The sequence below is a fragment of the Miscanthus floridulus genome, chromosome 13 (genome assembly GCF_019320115.1).
Source record: "Miscanthus floridulus cultivar M001 chromosome 13, ASM1932011v1, whole genome shotgun sequence".
NCBI lineage: Eukaryota > Viridiplantae > Streptophyta > Magnoliopsida > Poales > Poaceae > Miscanthus > Miscanthus floridulus.
The window spans coordinates 6,853,779-6,878,022 of NC_089592.1; the positions used below are offsets into that span (position 1 = coordinate 6,853,779).

Consider the following 24,244-nt stretch of genomic DNA (forward strand, 5'->3'; position numbering starts at 1 on the left):
CGAATATAATAATGCTCAAGATGAGAATTAGATGTAATTATACGCATGCGTGTATTTATATTAGCAGCGTAGAATATGTACATAAAAATATATTATATATTAAACAAATACGTGTAACTGAACTGAAAACAAATTAAACAAAAAAAAAGAAAAGAAAAGGAACCTTTAGTCCTGGTTGGGGTTACCAACCGGGACTAAAGGGTGAACCGTTAGTCCCGGTTGGTGTTACCAACCGGGACTAACGGGTGCGTCAGGTTTACTCGGCTGGAGGGCCTTTAGTCCTGGTTGGTGTTACCAACCGGGACTAAAGGTCCCTCTTTAGTCCCGACTCGATGACCCGGGACTGAAGGTTCCACCTTTAATCCTAAGATCGTTGTCCCGGCACGATAACCGGGACTAAAAGCTGTTACCGCCTGGGACATTCTGTAGTACTGCCGCTCAGTCGTCCATGCAGTTGCCATCGCCGGCGTGTGCCTGGTTTCCTCCTTTTTTTTTATTTGCTTCTGCATTGCAGCAGATGGAGAGCGATGCCGTTTTTCTGTGGTGGGACCCAAATTTTTATTAGGCAGCACTAGCACACCGGAGAAGGCCAGGGTGTCCTTCTCAAGAACACAAATCCCCTCCTGTGTCAACAACGACGACCTATCGTTGTCCTCAGAGATCAAGCTCCCATTGGTGCGCATCATGAAGCCCAGGGCGGAAGCCAGGTGGAGCAGCTGCCAGTTGGACGTCGAGCTAGCCGAAGCAAGGTTGAATCCCAGAGCATGCACTGTAATAAGAGAAGTGGTGGGACGAGCTCACCGACGGTTGATGCTAAGCTAGACATGGTCGTTAAGTCTGTTTTGTGACCCTCAAGGGTAATTTTAATAACATGCTAAAAAAAATCAGAGAGAGGAGTGATCTCTCATCCGGTACGGAGTATATATAGACAATAAAAACACGGCTATTCTTATTTGAATTTTGCAACCACACGATTGGAATCGAACTTTTGCTACATGTGTGTATTAATAATAATTGTAAACATATATGCATCGCGTGTACAACGTGTATTAATGTAAACAAAAATGAGAAGAAAAAAAATGCATGCACGAGTGTGGCAATCATGAACAAATAGGTGCTTATCTGAAACTTATATTAGAGCATACAACAACATGAAACTTATATTAGAGCATACAACAACATGATATCATAGGCAGCATTAGCAATGGCGCTTGAGTGAGAGAAGGGTCTTAAAGATGCCGATGAGCACGCCGGTGACAGACAGGAAGGCGGCGATGAACTTGTAGTAGTTGTAGACGAACTTGTACGCTTTGATCCTCACCGACCTGTGGCGCTTGTACGAGTCAATCTCCTCCAGGGCGGCGAAGTAGCGGCGGCCGAAGCGCAGGTGCTGGCCGAGGCCCTTGAAGAAGCCCAGCGCCTGCTTGTTGCTGAGGGCGCCGTGCACCAGGCCCCGCCGCCGGAGCTCGTGCACGTCCTCCTTGCGGTCCATGAGCATCGCAAGCACCGACAGGTACGAGCTCACCACGAAACCGTCCGTGTCCCTGGCCGCGCCGGCGGTGCTCGCCTCCAGCGCCGCCATGTTCACGAGCCAGCACGCGGTGACGTCGCTCAGGAACACCGGCGACAGCGACAGCTCGCCGTACAGGCAGCACCGCCGGAGGCTCATGTCCCCGAACCAGGCCTCCGTGCTCGGCGTGAGGACGACGCCCATCTCCGCGAGCTCCACGGCGCTGCTGGACCACGACGACGAGACGCCCGTGTAGTTCTTCACCTTCTCAGGCATACAGCTCACCTGAGTAAACCTGAGCAGACCGAGGAGATGCGGCGGCTTGTGCTGTTCGGTGCTGCCGACGACGCCGCGGCTTTCTTCATCGGACGGTCGCGTCGTCTTGGCCAGCGACGTCGGGATGCATCCACAGCGCATCCCCCGGCGGCAGCAGCGGCTATCCTCCGGCTGCCTTACCTTCCTGGGGAAGGGGAGGAACTTGTCGCCCATCCCGGTGACGAACCCGCGCACGTCGACGAACATGAACTCCGCGAGCGCGTCGAACACCAGCCAGGGGATCTGGTTCTCGAGCAGGAAGATGTCCTTCTGGATACTGGGCCCCGTGGACAGAGTCATCCGGTTGTGCAGCACGGGCGCCGTCGCGTCGTCGTCGACGTCACCGCCGGCGACCATGTACTGCAGCAGGAAGCAGCCGTCGAGGAACATCATGGCGGCGAACTCGGCGTCGCCGAGGCCCACCACCGCGGGGTCGTCGGCGTCGTAGCAGCCCCGGGCGGCGCCCGCGACGGAGCGCACCTTCTCGTACACCTCCGCGGTGGAGCGGCCCGAGGCCCCGCAGAGGTAGTAGGCCGCCGCGAGCTTGACCTCCTCCATCTTGTGCAGGTGCGGCGCGCCGTGGTGGTACGGCCCGATGGCCACCACGCTGGGGACGATGTAGCGATCGTTGTCGCCGCCGATTCCTCGCAGGCTGCCGGGGAACCGGTGGATCTTGCTCTCCACCTTGGAGAAATCGGCCTCCAGCCTCTTCGTCGTCGTGGCCATCCTCTCGGCAATGGCGGGGAGGTCGGGGACGTCGTCGTTGATGAGTATCGTTCTCGTGTCAGTGACTTCCATGGCGCCAGGATTGGGATTGATGGGAAACTGGGAACAGTCATTTCGACATTGCCGTGCACACGTACAGCTAGCTTTATATGCATGCATGCAAGCAAGAGTCCAACAGCTATCAGATACTCAGAGTGATCGCTGAAGCATGCATGCATTGTTCTTTATCATCCCTATGATCCTTTGCCTAGATTGGTTGCCTAACTCTGATTCCAAGCAAGCGTCATTGTGAGCCCTTCTTGGTTTATCTTCATCACCATGGCTGGCTGGCCCTACTGGTCTTTTTTAACACGCACACATACACGCTCTCCCGCGTTGCTAGAACTGATAAAAGTCTTGGATTGGAAGCATCCACAAGACGTGGTGTTCAGGTATCTGAAAGCTAGCATCGGTCGCCGGTCTGACTTCTCGGCAACGCCAGGAGGAGGATGCTTGTCTTTGCCCTCGCGCGGTGAGTGATGATAACGACCTGGGACATCCATATATTCCTTGGTGAGCATCACGAGGCCATATATGTGAATGATCTCGTTTATGTAAGGTAACATCAGCTTGCCAGCTTATATTATTATTTTTAAAATATATATAAAATAGAGTAACCTAACGTGCTAGTATAGAAAAAAATTGTAAGCAAAGACATATGAATCATAGAAAAGTGTTTGGGCTTAGCTCTTCATGGAAAACTAACTTTATTCTCTCTCCTATTTACTCAATAAAATATTTTATGAGCTAGCTATTTTAACACTATTGGAGCTATAGAATTCTTTTTTGCGAAGTAATTAATCTAAGAACTGAAGTTGTGTTTATATTCACTTAGGGGCATTTTGGTTGGAGCCTTGGAACTAGGCAACTTGACCAAGCATATATCTTCACCCCGGATCTCCGAAAAACATTATCTGGGATTGTTGCCTGGCAGACACCTTTTGCTAGCTCCAAACCAAACAAACTTATTCTATGTCAATACATGTCCAACAAATTTCTTACCTTGTTATGTCTGATTGGATTTTGTTTGTAGCACGTGGGTGGAAATCTAATTCATTTAGGGCAGTCCCAAAGCTAGAAATCACATTTAATTTCTATTGCCATTAATTTACGTAGACACTAATAATGTAGAAACGGTTTCCAATGGATAGTTTCTATAGAATAATTTTTTTATCTAATTACACATCTTCTCTCTCCATCATCTACCTATTACATCTCTTCATATCTTGATTCTTGTGTAGACATGGCTTCTTATATCTAATAAACCATTTTCTCATCTCTCTTCTTTAATTGCAATGTCATGTCATCTTTGTTGCTTAGTTGACACTTGAATATAACAATCATCTAGTTTCATGGTTGGTAATGGTTTTAGTTATCTTACCGCTGCACTTGTAACACACACTTGGAATGCTGCTCATGGTAAAAATTCACGTTGAGGCTTCGATGGTTAAGGGGGATTTGCCTTTGTTTATAGTAAGTACAAACTAAAAAACTTATTTTACTGTTTGCCTACCAAGTGGCCTATTAGCTCAGTTGGTTAGAGCGTCGTGCTAATAACGCGAAGGTCGCAGGTTCGAGACCTGCATGGGCCAAGTTTTTTGTTTTTTATTTTTATTTTTTCCCAGGTCTGATTTTGTTTTTTTAGTTTTGTACTACTGTTTTCCCCCTGTATTTTTCTTTCTGTTTTGCACCACGTCCCCTTTGTTTACTTTCTGTTTTTTCCTGTTTTCTCTGTACTTTTTTTTTCTATTTCCTATGTGTACTTTCTGTTTTGTACATCATTCCTTTTGTTTACTTTCTGTTTTCCATTTACTTTACACCATCCATTTCGTTATTGCCGAACAAAAAGAAAATGTTATTTGCTCATGCCAACATATATGAATATAAAAAATCCTAAAAAAGGTTAACGAAGATCACCTTAAAACAGCGAGTGCCGAGTGCCCTGTTCGCTTGAACTGCTGGTATAATATTTTTTCTCTCAATCAATACAGCATCAGCCGGCTTATCGGCCGTAGAAACTATCAGGTGAACATCTTGAATAATATTAATTGAAAAGCATTTTATACCTATTTTCTCTACTATGTAATCATACATTATTTTCCCTTTGTTTACTTTTTGTTTTGCACTACTGTTTCCTCTACTATACTGGATAATTATATATTATTTGACCTACCACTTGGATGAGCCATTTAATGTTTTTTTGTTTCTTTTTAATTTTTGTTTTCTACTACTTTTTTCCCTATTAGATAATTATAGATTTATACTCCCTCCGCCCTATAATATAAGGGATTCAAGCGACTTTAAAATAAGAATAAGAAGACTAACAAAAGACCACCTTGCCCCTCACTAATCAGGATGGAGGGAGTAGTCAAGTTGTTATTTTCTTTAATTAATGCCGGTTGTCTTAGGTGACGCTAAGTTTAAAAGGGATCTCAATACTTAACAAAAAAGACAGAGGAGAGGAGGGATTGAGGACACAGAATACCTTATGTTTATGTACATATTTTGAACTTTTGATCTTTTATATTACTGGACTGAGGGGGTATTTGAGATGCCGATTTATAGTGTTGATGTCATGGAGAAGTTAATCAATGTGTTCATATTAGAGAGTTTTTTTTTCGTTTCCTTTTGTTTACTTTCTATTTTGTACTGCGGTTTTCTCTACTATACAAGGTAATTACATATTATTTTACCTACCTACCTGCATGAGCCATTTTAGTGTTTTCCGTTTACTTTTCTTTTTTACTTTATGTTTTCTACTACTGTGTTCCCTTCTAGGTAATTACATATTATGTTTGACATACCGATTTACATTACATTGCTTCTATCATGGAGAAGTTAATCAATCTATCCATGGTAGATAATTGAACTTTACTCCCTCCATCCTGTAATATAGTGCATTCTAGCATTCAAAATTTATTCTCAAATATAATGCATTCTAGAGGACAAAATTCAATTTTACGTTAAACATTTTCCATTTATCAATCAATCACCATTAATCACGTTGATGATAGCGTTTAATTAGGAAATAAAATGAGGGTACATGTGTCTTTTATGTTCTCTTTTAATTTATCTTAAAATTTCTAAAATGCACTATATTATAGAGGGAGTAAGTTTTACGGCATCGACTCCGTGATGGGTCTTGCATGATCTGGTCCTTCAGCTCCTACTGCATGCTTCATTTGGCATAGGTGAAACACTCTCCATATGGCACTGGTACAGCACCCCTCACAGAATGCTGAAACTGCAACCATTTAGACGTAGACTGAACCAGAGCAACACAGTTCAAACACTACAAACACCTAGGTTAACTTTGAAAATTTGAATTACTACCAAACTAAGCAACTGTGAAATGAAATTTAAAATAAGATTTGCTTAGGGTGTGCCAGGCCTTGCCAACAGTGCAACGGCTAGGCAACACTTAAGAACCCTAGTTCTATAATAAATTCTCCCCACAAAAAATAAATTTAATATTTAATATCATTGTAAGACAATGTCACACATATCAGATATTAAACTGATAAAAACAAATACTATACACTTAGTCTTAGTTAAAAGGTCGAGAAAGGTATGCTTTGGCCAGATGCCCCGGGTCACCTTATATGGTGAGTCTACGCCTCCATGCTTCTTGTTAGGCGAGCTGGCACTAAACGGGTGAACCGGCTGCAAGCTCCATGCCGGCCATATGTAATGGGCCTTCTCTACTTAATTAGGCTCACTAATCCTCCAAGAAAAATACTAGTTAGGCCCGCCAGTAGGACTCGTCGAAGCCTCCTAACGCATCGGTCGGAAGGTGCTTGCTTTTCTTTTTTTTTTCTTTTGCCAAGTAATAGTATTCTATTGATAAAAAAGTAATAGTATTCTATATGAATTATTATTAGACCCTGATCCTTGGAATTGAATTTATTTTAATAATCATAATTTAGACACATTAATTAAGCTAATATGGTTGTATATGGAGTATATATGTATATTATTGTTGGTTATACGAGAGAGATACTTATGTGTTGTATTTCTATCGTATGGGAGCGAGTTGAAGAGCGTATTATAAGTTACAAAATAGGAATGTATAATGGTGATCTATAGAATAAATTTTCATCTCCCACGCTATGAATTTAAGATAAGCTTATATGTGAATTTTTGAAAGTTGTGGAATATCAAATTCCAAGCTAAATAGTCTAATTTATTAAGTAGATTTTAATTTCTCAAAATAAAAGAATCCAAACGACCCCTTATATTAATTAAACTAGCAATATTTTACCATTAATTGACATAAACATTCAAGGAACTCTCAAGTTGGTAAGGACGGAACCTTACTTAAACGAGGCGTAATAGCACGTGCAGATATATTTGCTACTACACCTAATACTAAAAGGAGAGATTTTATTTCTCTAAATTTTGATCCATCACACTCTTCCCGTCTATATGTCCCTCCACTCTTCCGTTTTTACTAAGAATAGGGGTACGTGATGAATTAGATATTAGAGTTATAATTGGTTTGTTATCTTATCCATGATCTGAACTCATGAGTCGCGCTCGCATGAGTTAGTATAGCACATGTTGAGGTACATAACAGAGTTAGACTCTAAAATGTATTAGCACATATGAGGCAGAGCTGTATATTTTGTTGCAACACATAGGCAGGTTTTATCCTTGAAAATTCCAAACATTATAACTTATGGACATATGTCAAGATGGCCGAGTTGGTCTAAGGCGCCAGTTTCAGGTACTGGTCCGAAAGGGCATGGGTTCGAATCCCATTCTTGACAATTTTTTTTCCAGTTTTCAGTACAGGTCTGCTTTCTTTGCTGTTTTCTTTTTAGTTTTCAGTACAGGTCTGCTTTCTTTGCTGAATCGACATGTTTTTTTTTTTCCAGATTCAGTGCAGGTCAGCTTTCTTTGCTTTAATACATGGTCAAACCTTTTCTTTCTTGACAATTTTTTTTCAGTTTTCAGTACAGGTCTGCTTTCTTTGCTGTTTTTTTTAGTTTTCAGTACAGGTCTGCTTTCTTTGCTGAATGGACATGTTTTTTTTCCATATTCAGTGCAGGTCAGCTTTCTTTGCTTTAATACATGGTCAAACCTTTTCTTTCTTGCCTTTTTTTTCAGTTTTCAGTACAGGTCTGCTTTCTTTGCTGTTTTTTTTTAGTTTTCAGTACACGTCTGCTTTCTTTGCTGAATGGACATGTTTTTTTTTTCCAGATTCAGTGCAGGTCAGCTTTCTTTGCTTTAATACATGGTCAAACCTTTTCTTTATATATAATATATAAAAAGCTTGCTTTTTTAATATATTTTGTGGGAGGAAATACATATGCTTGGACTTGGTACAAGTTCACACTTTTTGTGTCTTCCATTCCAGAAATTATACATAGCAGTACAGCTTGGAAAGGTTTGCAGTTTTCTTTCGTGACACCTTGAACTCGGCACACCCGGAGAGCTATCCAAGTACTGTCCCGTCCAGGAAATCTACAGGGAAACATTGAGCTGGAAGCAGTTATAACAGCTCTAAGAAACAGCTTGCTTGCGTGTCTGTCTTGTCGTGTGGATTTATAGTAAACCGGTGCCTTGTTGCATCAGGATCAGCTAAAGTGTAATTTACTTTGTGCAACCCGTGTTCACAGCTTTAAGAATGTGAGTGTGAGTTTTGCACAATCTCAAGATCATATTTAAATACATGATTATCTTTTGCATGAGTAAGCATGCATGGCAGCTTATCACATTGTTACATTGTCAGCATGAGTAAGCATGCATGGCAGCTTATACTCTAGTGCCAGTTGCTGTCATTTCTGGCCCTTGTGTTATTCACCATTAATTTGACTTGTGAACACTTATGAATTGTGAGCTGAACTGCTCAAATCTCATGGTCATGGCTTAAGCTGGCACATTATAAGTTAGAGCAGATTAAAATTCACTTTACAAGAATCCTGTGCCTGTTGTTGAGCCACATTCCATGTGCATATTAACTGTGGTCTGTGGCCATCTCATCTTTTATTATTTTCAAATACAAACATGAACTCTGTACTAATAATTCATCAGTAATGCTTAGGAGCGGGCGTCCATCCGTTCGGACGACGCTTTTCGGGCCTGCACGTACCGGCCCAATAGGCCTGCTTACTCTCTGTGTTTCTCATCTCTCTCTAAAATATCTCCCCATCGCTCTCGGCCTCTCGCCCATCGCATGTTGTTGCGTCGTACGCTCGCTGCTGCCATCTTCCCCACCGCGTACCCCATCTTGCGTCACGCGGCTCCCGCATCCAATGCCGCGCTCCATCCCCAGCCGCGCTCGCTCTAGCTCACTGTGCGTCGCGCCCCGTCCCCTGCGAGTGTCGAGGTGCTGCCGACACCGCCGTTCCCCACCAGAAGGTGGTGGCCGCTATCTGGCCGCTGCGATGCGCGACCTCAGCAAGGAGATGTTGCGAGGGAAGCGCATGTTGCAAGCGTATGTTTCAAGTATTTTAGACGTTTCAGATGTATGTTGCAATTGGTTCATATGTAGATTAGGGATGTTGCATATGTTGCAAGTGTTTCAGAGGCATGTTGGAAGTGTTTTAGAGGTTTGTTCAAAATGTTTCATCTGTTCTAGATGTATGTTGTAAACGTCCTGATCTAGATGTTGCATATGTTTCACACATATGTTGCAACAATATGTTCCAATGTTTCAACTGTTTTAGTCTTATGTTGTATTAAAGTGTTTTCGATCATTTTGCAAGTTGCAAGTGTTTTATCTGGATATTGCATATGTTTCACACATATGTTGCAAGCGTATGTTCCAGATGTTTTATCTGTTGCATACGTGTGTTGCATTCAAGTGTTTCATGTTGCACATCTTTCATGTTGTTCGGAGAGTCGGGGGGGGGGGGGGGGGGGGGGTGGGGCGTGGGAAGTGAGATGGTGGCACGGCGCGGGCACCGGGGCACGGGGCACGCCGGTGTCCTACGGACGGTGTGCGCTCGAGGCCGGCGGTCGGGGTGAGATGGGGGCGGTGTGCGAGTGTGGGTGGGGCGAACGGCCTCGAATCGAGGCAAATAGGGCGGGCTGCAAGTGCGAGGCGAGTCCTCCATATACGTGGATGCTGCGACGGAGCGGGGTGCGCGTGCGGGGCGGAAAAAAAATTCAGCGGACAAGGGCAAGCTGCGTGGGTGTCCGGACGTGCGCGTCCGTCCGGACGTCCGGGCGCTAGCACCTCCCATAATTAAATTCACTTCGTGCTAGCTAATAATTCTTCAGAGTAAATTGCTTCCGTTTTCCTCGATCAAACTTCAAATGAAGGGAAATTAGGGAAGTGTGCACAAAATCGACAGCTTGAAATGAATCAAAACTCTGCTTTCTTTCAACTGACTATTTTAGCAGATCCTCTAAAAGGTGGATGCTTATTGCAGAATCGGACCCAGACCCTGAATTTCCTGAATTGTTTATGTGCCTTTTTGGCAACGCGCATAAGCGTTGCAGAAATCAAGAACGACCAGTGATTGCTCTCGACCTCTTGCTCTACTGCTTCCGCTCCGCTGCTGCGTAGCATGGCTGAAGGTTAAGCACACGAGCTCACTGACACTGACGGTGCTGTACACTTCCTCAAGCTTTCTCAGACTATTGCACGTGGTCCAAATGGTCTAAGAAGGCAAAGAGATTGCTGTCTTCCAAGCTCTGCAGCCTGCAGCTGTTCCTCGACATCCATGTCATTGGAGCAAGGACTCCAAGGCACACTAGCAGATCTGAGGTGGCAACCAAGCCATGGTTGTAGTAGAAACTGTACTGCTTTGTTTTCCCTAGAAATGGAAGAGAAGAACATAGAAGACAAGCTGCTTCAACGATGTGTTCTTGGCTATGATTTTACCTCTATATATAACGATACAAGCTGAAGTGACGTTGCTGACCTAACCTAATGACCTTGTAGACAACAAGAATCAAACTGACAATGCTGTGTCATGCACTGCTTCTGCAACGAAACCAGCCATCTTCATGACAAGCATCTCTAACTGCACTGGAGCTTATGATCCACATGTGATGTCTAGGTCAGAGGCGCCAAACTCATCTGCACGAGTGTGTGAGAAGGCAAAGAAGGGCCGTGGCGGAGCTGATTTGAATCGGCGAGGGGAGCTTTCAAATCGAGCGGTGGTGCTGCAAGCGGGAAGACATTGGTGAGTATTAGGAGCAACTCCTGCAGTTCGAGGTGGAGTAGGCTGTTGCGCAGTGAAGAAAGAGCAGGTTTAGTCCCACATCGTGTAGCGATGGTGGGGGAGTACAACATATAAGGCGGGAGAACCTTCACCTATCAGGCTAGTCTTTTGAGTTGGGAAGACCCAAAGGCCTTATATGTTGTAGCTCCAGTGGACCTGGGACCTGTGGGAGCGCAGGCTCGTGGTAATGAGCCGGGCCGGCTGCAAGCCAGTGTAGCGATGGTGGGGGAGCACAACATATAAGGTGGGAGAACCCTCACCTATCAGACTAGTCTTTTGGATTGAGTAAGGCCCAAAAGCCTTATATGTTGTCAGCTCCGGTGGACCTGGGACCTGTGTGAGCGCAGGCTCGTAACGAGCCGGGCCGGCTGTAAGCCAGCTCCAAGATCGAGAACTCGGTGGTCACCACCGGTTCTAACAAAGTCTGATTTTCGAGTGTTGGGGAAGTTGGCCACGGCGGATGGTCGATCTGCAGGCAGCAGTCCTCAACGGCAGAAAGGCGCACCACAGGCTTGCTTGCTCTGCATCAGGAAGCAGGGAAGCTCGAGCCTCCATCAGGAAGAAGGGAAGCTCGAGCTGTGGATTGAAGGGAGAGAAAGAGTGGTGTTTCTGGCGGTGGCTTGCTTGCTCGAGAGTAGACAGGGAGTCACTACGGTTGGGTACTGATTGGGAGTGGTAAGGAGGAGGATTGGAGCAGGGACTGAAGAAAGGTGCTGGTTTTGCTAATAGGAGAGAAATTTGGTGGCAGTTTACTGCTTGGCAGTGGCAGGACTGCAATCGATGTAATCCTGGGTGGATTTGGTGCTTCCTTCTGATTTGTGAAAATAAAGGAGAGCACCGTGAGGGAGAAATTGTTGTCGTCCTGTGAGGGAGTACCTCTGTGGATTTGATATTTCAGCAGCTGTGTTGGAGCATACTGTAGTTGTGCTGCTGCTAGCTAGTGGAGGTTTGAGTGCTTGAGGAAGAGGAGGTGCAGTGTGGTGATGCTCAAATTGAGTCCATACTGTACAAGATTTATGAGAGGTTGAGTGAGAAAAGAAAGGGGATCGGATTTGCTAGCTGGTGGAAGAGGTTAGAGAGAAGTTGCAGCTTGTGCTAAGCCACTGATTCACTGAGGGAACAAATTGATACTGCTACTACTGCATCGAATTGATCGTGTCATGTGCAACGTCCATCAATGGTGGTTCATTAATGTCCATAGATTTAGACTCCTTCCCCCTTCCCTAGAGTGATAGCAGCAACTAAGCAATGGCAGAAAGTGGAAGGATTGAGCAGATGTTTGAGAAGTTGGATGAAATCCTCACCGCTAAGGAACTTGTGAACTAATGTCAGCTACAGAAGAGTCAAGGAAGGAGATGGAACAATTGCAAGGAAGCTCAAGGGGGAGCGAGTTTCCAAAGGAAAATAGAAAGGCGACTATGCTCGGCAATCTCATCAATCTCGCTCGTCCTGACAAAGGTACATCTTATGCAAATTGGATACTTAATTCAGGTGCATCTAGGCATGTCACGGGTGCATCTAGTGAGTTTGAATCATACAGTGCATATCCATCCACACATAGTGAGACTATTCAAATAGCTGATGCAACATGCCAACCTATTAAAGGTGTTGGTTCAGTAAAATGCTCTCCATCAATTACACTGTCATCGGTTTTGCATGTCCCCTCCTTTCCAGTTAACCTACTATCATTAAGTGCTTTAGTTGATCAAATGGACTGTTGGGTTTCTTTTGATCGGGAAAATTGCATCATTGAGGACAAGAAGACAGGAAAGGAACTTGGAATTGGCATCAGGTATGGTGGGCTATGGTTCCTAGACCAAAAGAAAGATGACAGGTTCTTGAGCGCTGCACTAACAGCAAGTATGAATGATGATGAAGCTAAAGTGATGCTCCAACATTGTCGATTAGGCCATTTATCATTTGATACTATGGTAAAAGTGTTTCCAGAGATGATGAGCAAGGTGGACAGGAGAAAGGTTGTGTGTGATGCATGTGAATATGGAAAGCATATGAGATCGACATATGTAAGCAGGGGTCTAAGGAGCTTATCTCCATTTATGCTTATTCACTCTGATGTGTGGACATGCCCTGCTACCTCTATTAGTGGAATGAAGTACTTTATGACCTTTATTGATTGTTGTTCACGTATGACCTGGATATATCTCATGAAACACAAGAGTGAAGTACTTCAATGCTTTCGGAATTTTTGCTCACTTGTTGGGATTCAATATGATGCTCGAGTTAAGGTGTTGAGGACAGACAATGGAACAGAGTATGTGAACAATGAGTTTGGCAATTTTCTATCAGCTCATGGAATATTGCACCAGACAACATGTCCTGATACACCTCCACAAAATGGAGTAGCTGAAAGGAAAAATCGTCATATCTTGGAGATTGCACGTTCACTTATGTATACTATGAATGTGAGGCCGTGCCGTATATTTGATTAATTGTACACCTTTTAGATTGCTTGGATGGAAAACTCCTTATGAGATGTTACAAGGAGTGAATGTGTTTACTATTCCACCAAAGGTATCTGGGTGCACTTGCTTTGTCAAGGATCATAGGCCGTCTATGGGAAAGTTGGATCCACAAGCAATTAAGTGTATATTTGTGGGTTATTCATCAAGTCAAAAAGGGTATACTTCTTGTTGTCCTACTGAACCAAGGCTCTTTGTTAGTATGGATGTGACATTTCGGGAATCTGAACCTTATTACGGGGAGAAGACTGATATGAATTCCTTGTTTGAGCTTGGTGATCCAAGCATGAGTGTGGATGATCGAGAAGGAGTGGATGATATGGACATATTACAAGAGAAGGAAGACAATCAATCAAGGGCAACAAAAGCTATCAGCGGACTAATTCCAGTCCATATGAATAATTCTAATGCGAATGAAAGGCAAGGAAATAGAAATATTGATAACATGGATGCAAGGCGAAAACCAGGCATTATGCATGTTTATACTAGAAGAAAGAAGACTGCTGATGTGCAGTATGTGGAGCAGCAAGCTGAGCAACCACAATTGGTGGAGCAACAACATTCTTCAGCTGGTGATGTTGAAATTGTGTGACACCCCTGGTGTTACGAGCTTGCTTAACACCAAGATTTAGGTCCGACAGGGATTAGCCAAACAAGTTTTTGGGTTTTAAAAATTTATAACGCACGTGAAATGATAAGCGAATCATATGTGACTCACTTTTGTGGATGCAAATAAATATCCAAGTTAACTTACTTGGTGCGTAAAAGTGCTAATGAAAATCCTAACGAGAAAAATGGGATAAGTCATTTTAATTGTTTGGCACGAAAAACAATTTATATAAACAAAAATAAAATATAACTTGTGTGTAGTACTTAAGTAAAGATGATGAGCAAGTGGTGTAGTCGAAAATGCAACTTTAATTTTTGAAAACAAATGTTGTTAACTAGTGTTCTTGAGAGCTCAAAAATCGAATCTGAAACTAAAAATCAGCCTTTTCGTTGAATCGGCAAGAATTTGAACTTATTTTTAAAATGTCATTTTTGGCGAATTATATTGAGCAAAATAGTTAAATAGTGATTAAGTATTTTGTTCCTATAGTTTAGTGTAAAGTATGGGCTATTGCATGTAGTAATTCTTGGTTGAAGTTAATAAGGTATAGACCTCTTAAAAATTGTGGCAACAAGTGTTCATGGATGTTAAGTCCAATTGAACCGTTGTCTTCTCTAAGTCGGAAAAGAGTGTTGGACAATGCTATTTTGGCATTTGAGTTCTAACTAAAATACTTAAAACACTAGTTTCATGATTTGGTGTTGTTGGTTGCCTCTAAGTGAGCACTTGATTTGCTCGTTTTAAATTGGCTCGAACTTTCTTAAAACGCGTTGTGTCCACGCTGTTAGCGCTCCATTCATGGGCCAGCGCTCAGCGTGATGAACCCACGTTGGCACCTCTCTATCTCTCTTGCCGGTCACCCTCCGGCCGTGCTTGTTGTCTGGATACGAAGCCCTTAGGGTCTACTAGAGTCTTGAGCTTTTGTTTTAATCTCAACCGAGCTCTAATAGGTTGATTTTTACACTTTAAGATCTGTGCACGACATCGCCTCAGGTTGGCTGGACGGGTGTGCGTGGTCACCGCACTCGGGGTGCGACGTCGCGCGTTGGTGCACCCACCACCGCACGCGCGCACCACATCGCGCGTGGCCTTGTTGGTGGTCATCTCGTCGCCGCCCCATGCTACGCGATGGGCCAAGCCAGCCACGACCACCATTGTCGAGCCAGTCGAGGCTATGGCCATCGTTGCCATGCTCGCGTGGCAGTCGCCCTGCCCTGCGATTCACCTACCGTGGGTTCGTGTCGCCGCTCGCCGTGTCTAGGTCAACCGATCCCAGCTACAGGGTGACAGTGACGCCTCCCAGCTTCGTCCTATCCCGCTAGCCAACGCCGGTGAGCCGCTCGGGCCTGGCTACTGCATTCAAGTGCTCTACATGCTAGCACCCCTCTTGGCTCCATCTAAGCACTAACCGACAAACCTCCTGCCCTCGCTCGTGCGGCCATTTCCCTGAGTTGTTGTACCCTATCGGGTCGTGGCCGGGTCACCTCTACTGGGGCCGCGTCGCGTGATGTAGCAGTGGCGATGCGCCGTCCTCCCCCCTTCATAATCACCAACTCAATCCCTCCTAGCCCAATTCCTTGTATCAGTGAGTACTATGGAGAGTTACATAGACGCCCCACTCTTGTCGGGTCCAGCGGTGGTCTGGCCGTGGCCAATTTCAGGTTTTGCTCTCCGCCAGCCATGGGTGCCGCCGCAGTACGTGTATTGGGGGGGGGTGCTCATCATTGGTGGGGTGATGCGCCGGTGTCCATCGTAGAGCTCCACCGCCCCGCTCGGTCGCATGTGGCCAGCCCTATTCAGACCGCCTCTGACCGAACCATCACCACGGGCAAGCTCGCTGAACAACGATGGACCGTGGAGATGATCGGAGTAGTGGAAAAGATGGTGCCTGGATGATCGTGTCACCATGATGGAATGCTAACTTTTGGTTATATCTTACCTAGGCAAGCGCCGGTACATAACCCCTATTATTCTACACTTTATTTTATGCTTGTGCATTAAGTTTTAAAGAGTTGAATGAAAACCAAGTCTTACTAGTATGGCAAGATCGTGTAGCTTGCTCTGCTATAGGACCCGGTAGAAGTCGAGTGATTACCTATCACTCGCGAGATATAGGAAATATATTATTGTTCTTATTATCATATAACTATCACATGGAATATATATGGATGATAATTGGGGACCAGACGGAATGGTACTTTGGATCTAGACTTGGTTAGGCTTTCGAGCGAGGCTCGGGTTGTATTTGTTCCACCTGTGTTGATTGAGGACCGTCCGTTGCTGTGGATAGTAGTCAGGTCACAGACTTATTATCTTGAGCACATACTTGCTTATAGGAGCGAGAAGTCTCGTTACACTCTTGTCGTGGGTTCTGGCTCTTTTCGGACCGACTGATTGGAGACGGGAAAGGTGAAGGTCTAAGCACCATACTGAGACTGGGTCTCAGGTGTTGGGGGCTTGAAGTCCAAGTTTGGATGGGGACCTAGATCCCTTGACATGAGTGGAATGGGTTGGTCTTGTTTGTGCCTAGGGTACAAGCGAGGCGTGTGTTTCGAAGGTACCCAACTAGGGATACATTGATTCGTGAATCGCCATTTCTGTGAGACAGTACGACTTGGCTATGGTCTAGCACCATTAGTAAGAACCTGGAATATGAAAGATGGTAAAATGGTCCTGATTGCTTACCACCTGCTTGAAAGTAGCATATGTGCTTACATAGAATGGTTAGTTAATGATCTAATGATGACTGTTAATAAAAGTGAATATAAGGACGCACGTTTAGTAATACTTCCGTCGACGCAATAACCCACAAGCCAAATAAGCCTAGCATATCCTTGGAGTCTTTTATTTTTCTCTGTCGGGTAAGTCTTGCTGAGTACAATCGAGTACTCAGGTTTTCCCCCTGTGTTGCAGGTGATAGGTGGATGCTAGAGCTGACTCTTGTGTGTGGAAACCTTCTGGTGGGCTTAGAAATGATTCCTTTCGCGCTACGATCGTAGTGTTTCTTTATAACCCTCACTAAAAGTTTTAGAAGAAAAGTTTTATGACCTGCCATCATATCTGGTTTATAAATGTTCACTATGATAATGATTCACCATTAATCTTTATTTCCACTGTAACTCTGATCATATGTTGTTCTCCGCTGAAAGATAAAAATGTAAACTTAAAATGTATCAACTCTTTTACATGTAAAACTGTCTTAATTCCGCTATTAGCGTTCATCTTGTTTAAATACTCTAATGTTGTAATTAAGTGATGTAAGAAATGGTTAAGAATGTTGTAAGCTTTATTATCTCATTTATGATCCTGACGGAAAAATATGGATGTTCGAATTCCCCCATTGGGGTGTGCTTGACGGAACGACACAATTTAGTGCACTCTTGGGTACTTAGTGTCTAATGGAAGACAAGTACTCTTGAGAGGGTATTAGATTAGGTGATTCTGCCACATGCACCCACATAAACTCTTTGTACATGGAAGCACATCGTTTTTAATTAGAGTTATACATATCTATATCTGTGATATGAGGATGCACATCTCCTTAGATCCCCCTTCGACCTAGTTTATGTAATGTATATTTGAGAAGTTGAACTATTTAAGCCACCACCTTGTCAAAGGGATACGATTTTGGGAATGAAATTGATTTCACTTTTTATTAACAATATAATCGATTGATAATCTATGTTGTCCAAACTTTAATGCTCTTGCAATGTGGTACTTTTATATTCTAATTTTTTTACTTACCATATATCTGACTAAACCATAACTATGCAGGAAAAAGTATAGGCCTTATAAGCAGCTGATGGCCACTCACCGTCGTGAACTGCGTTGAGGATGATTATGGAATGACTGATTCACGTGGGACAGATAAGCATAGAATGGATGATTTTGATGACAAGGAACGTTCTGACCATATAACAGATCAGCATGATGTGATAGACTATGAAGATGAATGGAGGGGGGGGGGGTGACAAACACATGATGGAAGAAAATGAAGATGAATGGGGTGACAAACACATGATAGAAGAAGATGAAGATGAATGGGGGTGACAAACATATGATGGAAGAAGAAGATGATTATGTTCATTTCATGGAGGAATATTATCACTACAGGAATGGGTAATCATTCCCAGTAGATGAAAGGCTATGCATGATCACCAAATGGCGGATTGTCTTTTGTGGGTCAATATATACAAAATATACTACTCTCTTATCTGTAGATCCAATTGTCAGTATTTTGTTTTGTGAAACATCAATTTGAGAACTGTATTTTGAGAAACATCTTGGCTAATGGTATATTTTATGCTTGATACTACATTGGAATATGTGATAATAGTTTCTAGTCTATGAGTTACTTATTGGTTGAATAGTTCTAGTTGAGCTTTGATAATGCTTTGGATTTCCCTGGTTTGTGTAAAGGAACCCAACAACATAAAAGCTGATGAGCTTTACAAACATGCATCACTTGTTAAAATAGAAAGCTAATGGAGTAGTTGAAAAGCAGAAGTTAGCATATGTTCCTTTGAAGTTGTGAATTGTAACACCCAGGGGTGTTAGTCATAGGTTAAGTAGTGGTGTTTGGACTTGAGAAAGATATTTCAAGTGGTGATCTTTAGCTCTAGTTAAAACTTTGAAAGTGGTGGTAAAGGTTTTGAGTTCAACTCTCTGAAGATGAGCCCCAACTTATAAACTTTTTAAAGGCAAAGACAACCCTCTTTTGCTTAAATGGTAACTATTTTCAAACAATGCTTGAGTAGTGTTAATCATATTTACTTCAGTGTGCATCACATAAGAATGACCATAACCTTAAGTTGATGCATTTGTTTGATCACATGTAATGTTGAGTGTGATGCCTGTTCTCTATATGATTTCTTGTGGTCAATGGTTGGCAACTAAAATAAGTCATGCTTAATCACCTAAATAGCATCTTGCCCTGATCCCTCATTGCCTTGGTCTCAATTTCTGAAACCGAAATTCAGTTTAGTGTGCCTGCGTTTGAAGCTTTGTATATCCTAAATCGTGCATCATCTCGCTTGAGACTCTTAAACAAAGTTGTTCCCGTCTCCTAGCTCTACAATCCGTAGCAAAGGACTTTGATCTGTTGCCACATGCATTGGGAACACGACGAAAAACAAGATTCAGTCGACTCCACGGTCTGACCGTGAGCCTCACGGTCGAACCGGCAAAGCCGCGCGTGGCCGACCGAGGGCAGGTGAAGATCGCTTGCTTTCATGACCGCCACCTCGCCCCGCGCTCATGATTTGGACACCGGGCGCTGCCCTCTGCTCCCTTCCTCCCATTCTCGCTCGCTCTCTCTCGTTTCTCTACATCCAGTGGCGGAGCCAGGAATTATCCTTAGGGGGGCCGGCCGCCAGGAATTATACTTAGGGGGGCCGGCCAAAAGAGCCAACATGTAAAAACTAAGTGTAACTCAACTCGTTAGGTTCCTTGTGATGACTATCGGAATTAATTCACTGATTTGAACGGGTGCTCGCAATTTCTTATATGTATTCTAGGATCTAAGACGTTATTTTTTCAGTGGTAAGTGATATGCCCGTTAACAGCAAGACGTATAGGACGACTTTGTAAATCTTGAGTACCGACTCGGTCTTTTTCATTGCGATAATTTTATTATCTAGTTGTGTTTTGTATGATTATATTATCTAGAAGATATTAATAGGTATATATGACAAGAATTTTATATAATCTCTCTCTTAATATAAATAAAAAATATTAAGTCATACTACTAAATTTTTTTGTTGTGAAATATTGGGGGGGGGGGGCATGGCCCCTGCCAGCCCCCCCTTGGCTCCGCCAGTGTCTACATCCCGCTCACCATGGTCGCAGCTGAGCGCGGAGCGCTCGCCTTCGCCGCTCATCCTCCAGCCCCTTCCTCTCTTCCTCCCGCGCCTGGAGCGCTGCTTCTCCGGCCATCGTCGCCGCCGCCGCTGCAGACCGCCAGCACACGCGACCACGACGCTGTGGGCCGCCTTCGGCGAAGCTGAGGCCTCCCACGGGCGCTGCACACTGCGGAGGCGCTCCAGCACCATCCCTCGCCACCCGGGACGGCCGCCGTTGGCCGGAATCTTTTTTGTTTTATCTCTGTTGGTCGGAATCGGGGGCCGGCCAGACCCGTTCTCTGCTTCCTGCATCGAGCGAAGGAGAGGAAAGTAGAATAGAAACTTTTGCAGGGTTCCAATGAAACATCTGTGACTCAGATAAATAGTGTCTAACAGTACAGATGAGTGCGCGGGTTAAATAGTAAATAATCCAGGATTCCCGATGCAAAATAATTTTCCCCTTTTCTGTTTATTCTTTTCCTTTACGCAGAAAATCAGTTAAATCTTCTAAATTGCATAGTAAGTCGCAGACAAATCGTAAAATAGCAAATCCAGTTTTGTTAGACTCCCCGTTCGTTTGGCTGAAATTGGCTAAAAAATACTGTTCTGGCTGAATTGTTGTGGGAGAAAAACATTGTTCCGGCTCAAAAAAAGAAACCGAATAATCCGGATTATAAGGTAAGCCGAACATGGCCATAGTATGACATGTTTTAGTAGAAAGTTTTTGTTGTAGAAGCTTTGTTATGCTTTTTAGTGTGAAATTCATATCTGCAGTGACATTGCTCCAATTGCTATGAAACTTTTATGGTAGGCTATTTAATTGTGCTATGGTAAAAAGTTCAACTTCATTTGTGCATGTATGACTGAGTTATTGATTTACCTAGGTTATTACTTATTAAATAGTTTATAATTAAAATAAGTGAGTAAAAATGGAAAAAGTGGTTCCACTGCCTTCATATGATGTTGTTATGCCTTCTACACACTTAATACGGCCATGTGATCATACCAAGCAATAGAAGTTTGTTAGTATGTGAGTTTGATGCTAGTGGTACCCTTTCTTCTTAGTGACCAATTAAAGGTGCCAATGTATGTTAGGAGTGGTGTGGAGCTGCAGGTGTAACATAACTGTGCTTGTTGTTAGCAAAACAAGTGATGAATATGTATTATAGCTGTGTTGTTTTGGCTGCCAGAGCAGTTTCTGTTGTGATGACTTCGTGTTGCAAATGATATTTTCTGTGAATCTTGTCAATACAAAAATTGTAGATAACTTATTGATTTTGCTTGTCCTAAAATTTTATAATTTTAGGTCAGCAAGTTCAGGAGCTATAGATTTTATAAGTTTCCTATCAGGTTTTGCTTGTTTTCTGTGCAGTTCTAAAAGGTGGTGCTTTTTTACTTAGTTAACCTTTGAATCATCTCTTGGTGACAACAAGAGAGTTGTAGTATTTTTCCTAGGTTTTCCAAAATGTTGAGGAACACAAATTTTTGGTGGAGTAGAACTCCAAATAGAAACTTCTAAAGTTCCTGTCAGTTTTTTGTCCATGTCTGTACAGATCTGAAACATTATAATATTTGACCTTATTAACTATTGAATTATCTTAAGGTGATAATAAGAAAGTTGTAGACAATCTCATAAGATTTTAAGTTAAGGATTATGTTTGTTGGACGCTTATAACTCTAGGTATGGTAAAAACAAGTAGTTGCTATGCTGCAGCCCAGAAATTGTCTATGCTTAGAGTTGGACTTGATAACTAGTGTTGCTCTGTGTGTTTGTTACAGGATCTCCAAATCGAATCCAGCGGCTGTCTGGATCCAATCCAAATCAACGAACCACCACCAGGAGCACGACAATCACAAGGAAGGGGGGAAGCGAAGCTTAGATCGGTGTATCTGATACCAGGTGTTAGCAATAGCAAGGGGAATTGGGAGGAATCGCGAAGAACAGAGTAGGAAGGTAAGAGATGGCGGAACCAGGGAGCTGTATTAGCAAGTTTGTTATCGTTTTGCTTGTTACCTTCTTCTCCCCTCCAACTCTCTCAAGTATTACATTACACTGTGGATTGTAGCCTATTACATACTACTCCCAGTCTAGGCCATCGTCGAGGCCCATGGCGTGAAGCAGCCGCGTCGTCTTCAGTTGTAGGATGGGGAATAGGTTCAACTTCTGCACCTGACGCCGTCGCCGCAGCAGTAGTGTTGACATTCACTGTTCATGCCTGCTGAACCTTCATGTGGCATCTTTGGCAATCTCAAGAGGATCCACATGCTATAAAAAAATTATGGCCTCTGTGGTGCATTTTGTACTCCTAATGAAGATTATCACGTTGTCATGTTCCAGCTATCGGCAACAGGAATCATCATGATCGACCAACTCATTTTCCAACTCCCAAGTGTATACGTGCATGCTCTAACACTTGTTTAATGGAGATTGGTTTCTTAGAAATATACCCTAACAGAGTATTGCTGAATCTTCAAGGATTAACACTCATTTGTCTGTAATTGTTAAGGTACCGGCTTCTTGGAAGATGCACACTTTGGCTGTTGAGAGCAAGATTTGCATATGGATCTTGTGCTTGCTGTTGAGGCACATCTCATGTGAACAAGAATATCATGGCAACTCATTTTATCATACTAACGATGAAGACTGAAGGACCGGAAACGGCGACCAGAGGGGGGTTGAATGGGAGCCTCAAATTTCTTTCGAAATCTTCGACCACTGTCCCAATATCAATCCCCAAAAACCATACACGAAAGACTTGGTGACCACGACCCAAGAGAAGGGTGGATGCTCCCTCAGAACACAGCGGGTCACCACAGAGCAAACGGATCACAGATCGAGGCCCAAACGAGCAAACTCCCAAAATAAAACAGCACTGCTCCTGCAAATATCGGACACGTCCGGTATTATATCGGACACGTCCGGTATTTTCGGACACGTCCGGTATGATCTCGGACACGTCCGGGATTTTCAGCAGCAAGCTGACCAAAAGAGAAAAATCCGAAACCCCATCAAACGGTGTCCAAAAATCATGAAATTTTAACCATAGCTCTTTAGACACCAAGGGAAGATCTCCACAAAATTTCAGCTCAAAACTCCAAAGTGAGAAATATCGGACACGTCCGGTATGATATCGGACACGTCCGGTATGAACGAGCAGTTTCTCGGGAAAAATTAAATCAAGCCATAACTTGATCAAATCAACTCCAAATGACTTGAAACTTTGCACAAGAGTTCACAAGCGAGTAGAAAGGCAACCTCTAAAAGATCATAGCCCGAGACAAACTCTAACTCCGTGAATCGAAGGAATTGAAGAAAACCCCAAAAAAAATAGGTCAAGAACTAAAATTGCCCGGATCTGCGATCTCGTGAGGAATTAGTGAATTTCCTTTGGTGGAAAGCTTCTACTCATGTCACTGATCGATCCAAGGCAACAAGAACGAACCAAAACCATCCCAAATCGAAGAAACGAGAGGGGAAACAAGAAGGGACAAAAGGATCTCGTGAAGAACACCAAAATCACATCAAGAACACAACTAAATCATGAATCCCGGAGGGCATACGGTGGTTACGGCCACCGATTCCTTCAAAACCAAATCACAATTTAAGTTGTGGACCTCTCTCTTACATGGAAGCAAACTAGAGGAAGAAACCCTAAAGGAAAAAAATGAAAACTGGAGGAGGTAAGGGAGATGGGGGCTCCCTCATCCTATTTAACAGGGCTATTACACATTCCCAGTTTTGCCCCTGGATACAAATGAGTTGAACCGCTAAGCCCAAGGGCGTTGTTGTCCAACCCGGTGTAATCTTGATCCGACGGCCACCGCGCCTTCTCACCGGTAGCTTCGCCTCGACGCGAACTCCCCGATGCCGCCACGTGCCGTCCGTCCCTCCTCGGAACCTCCGCCCGGGTTTTGAGGCCCAAACCCGTAAACCGTCCATCCGATGGTTTTGAGGTCCAAACCATCAAACCGTCCGCGAGTAGCGTACTCCATACGCGTCCCCCGCCATCCGACGCGTGTCACCGCCGTCCTCGACCGGCCAGCCCGCCAAGTCCTCCTGAGCCTCGCTCGACTCACGCGTCCGCCGTCTTGACCCGGTCAACACCGTCACTCCATGTCTTCTTGCACTTGTCGATGTCCCAAGTGTCAGCCACCGTAGCTAGTCACCCGGCCTCTGGGTCCCTCGGTCCAAGCCTCACGTCCGTCCTTCACCGCTCCCGGTCTGTCGGCACGGCACGTCCTCCTTGACCTTCACCTCGCCGTCGACCACCGCATCCGAGCTCCACACCTGCACAACACAAGCCAAAAGACATGTCGCACACATAGCTTTCGCCATGGTAGGGTTAGTCACCACTCAACCTACTTCGTGGATCACATTGACAATCACTCATCACAAAACGAACACACAAGGGTACTTGTCAACCTTGTGTTCGCAAAGACGAATGATGTGTACTTCTATAACAATTCAATCATGGTGATGTGAAATGAAACGCATACGCAGCATGGGCAACCATAAACAAAGTAGTTCTTCACGGTGAAATGGACCA

General features: G+C 44.0%; 1 protein-coding gene and 3 non-coding genes across 4 annotated transcripts; 2 read left to right on the forward strand and 2 right to left on the reverse strand.

Moving 5' to 3' along the window:
- Positions 1-1,198: 1,198 nt before the first annotated feature.
- On the reverse strand, positions 1,199-3,000 carry LOC136499348 (UPF0481 protein At3g47200-like). Its single transcript, XM_066495037.1, has 2 exons — positions 2,914-3,000; positions 1,199-2,650 (listed from the first exon to the last, which is right to left on the reverse strand). Exons 1-2 carry the CDS (start codon positions 2,998-3,000, stop codon positions 1,199-1,201), a joined length of 1,539 nt encoding a protein of 512 aa, XP_066351134.1.
- Positions 3,001-4,108: 1,108 nt separating this feature from the next.
- On the forward strand, positions 4,109-4,182 carry TRNAI-AAU (transfer RNA isoleucine (anticodon AAU)). The gene has a single exon. It is a non-coding gene; the product is annotated as a tRNA-Ile (tRNA).
- Positions 4,183-5,965: 1,783 nt separating this feature from the next.
- Positions 5,966-6,162, reverse strand: LOC136502336 (U2 spliceosomal RNA). Its single transcript, XR_010770498.1, has one exon. It is a non-coding gene; the product is annotated as a U2 spliceosomal RNA (small nuclear RNA).
- A 1,116-nt stretch (positions 6,163-7,278) lies between these two features.
- Positions 7,279-7,359, forward strand: TRNAL-CAG (transfer RNA leucine (anticodon CAG)). The gene has a single exon. It is a non-coding gene; the product is annotated as a tRNA-Leu (tRNA).
- The last annotated feature ends 16,885 nt before the right edge of the window (positions 7,360-24,244 follow it).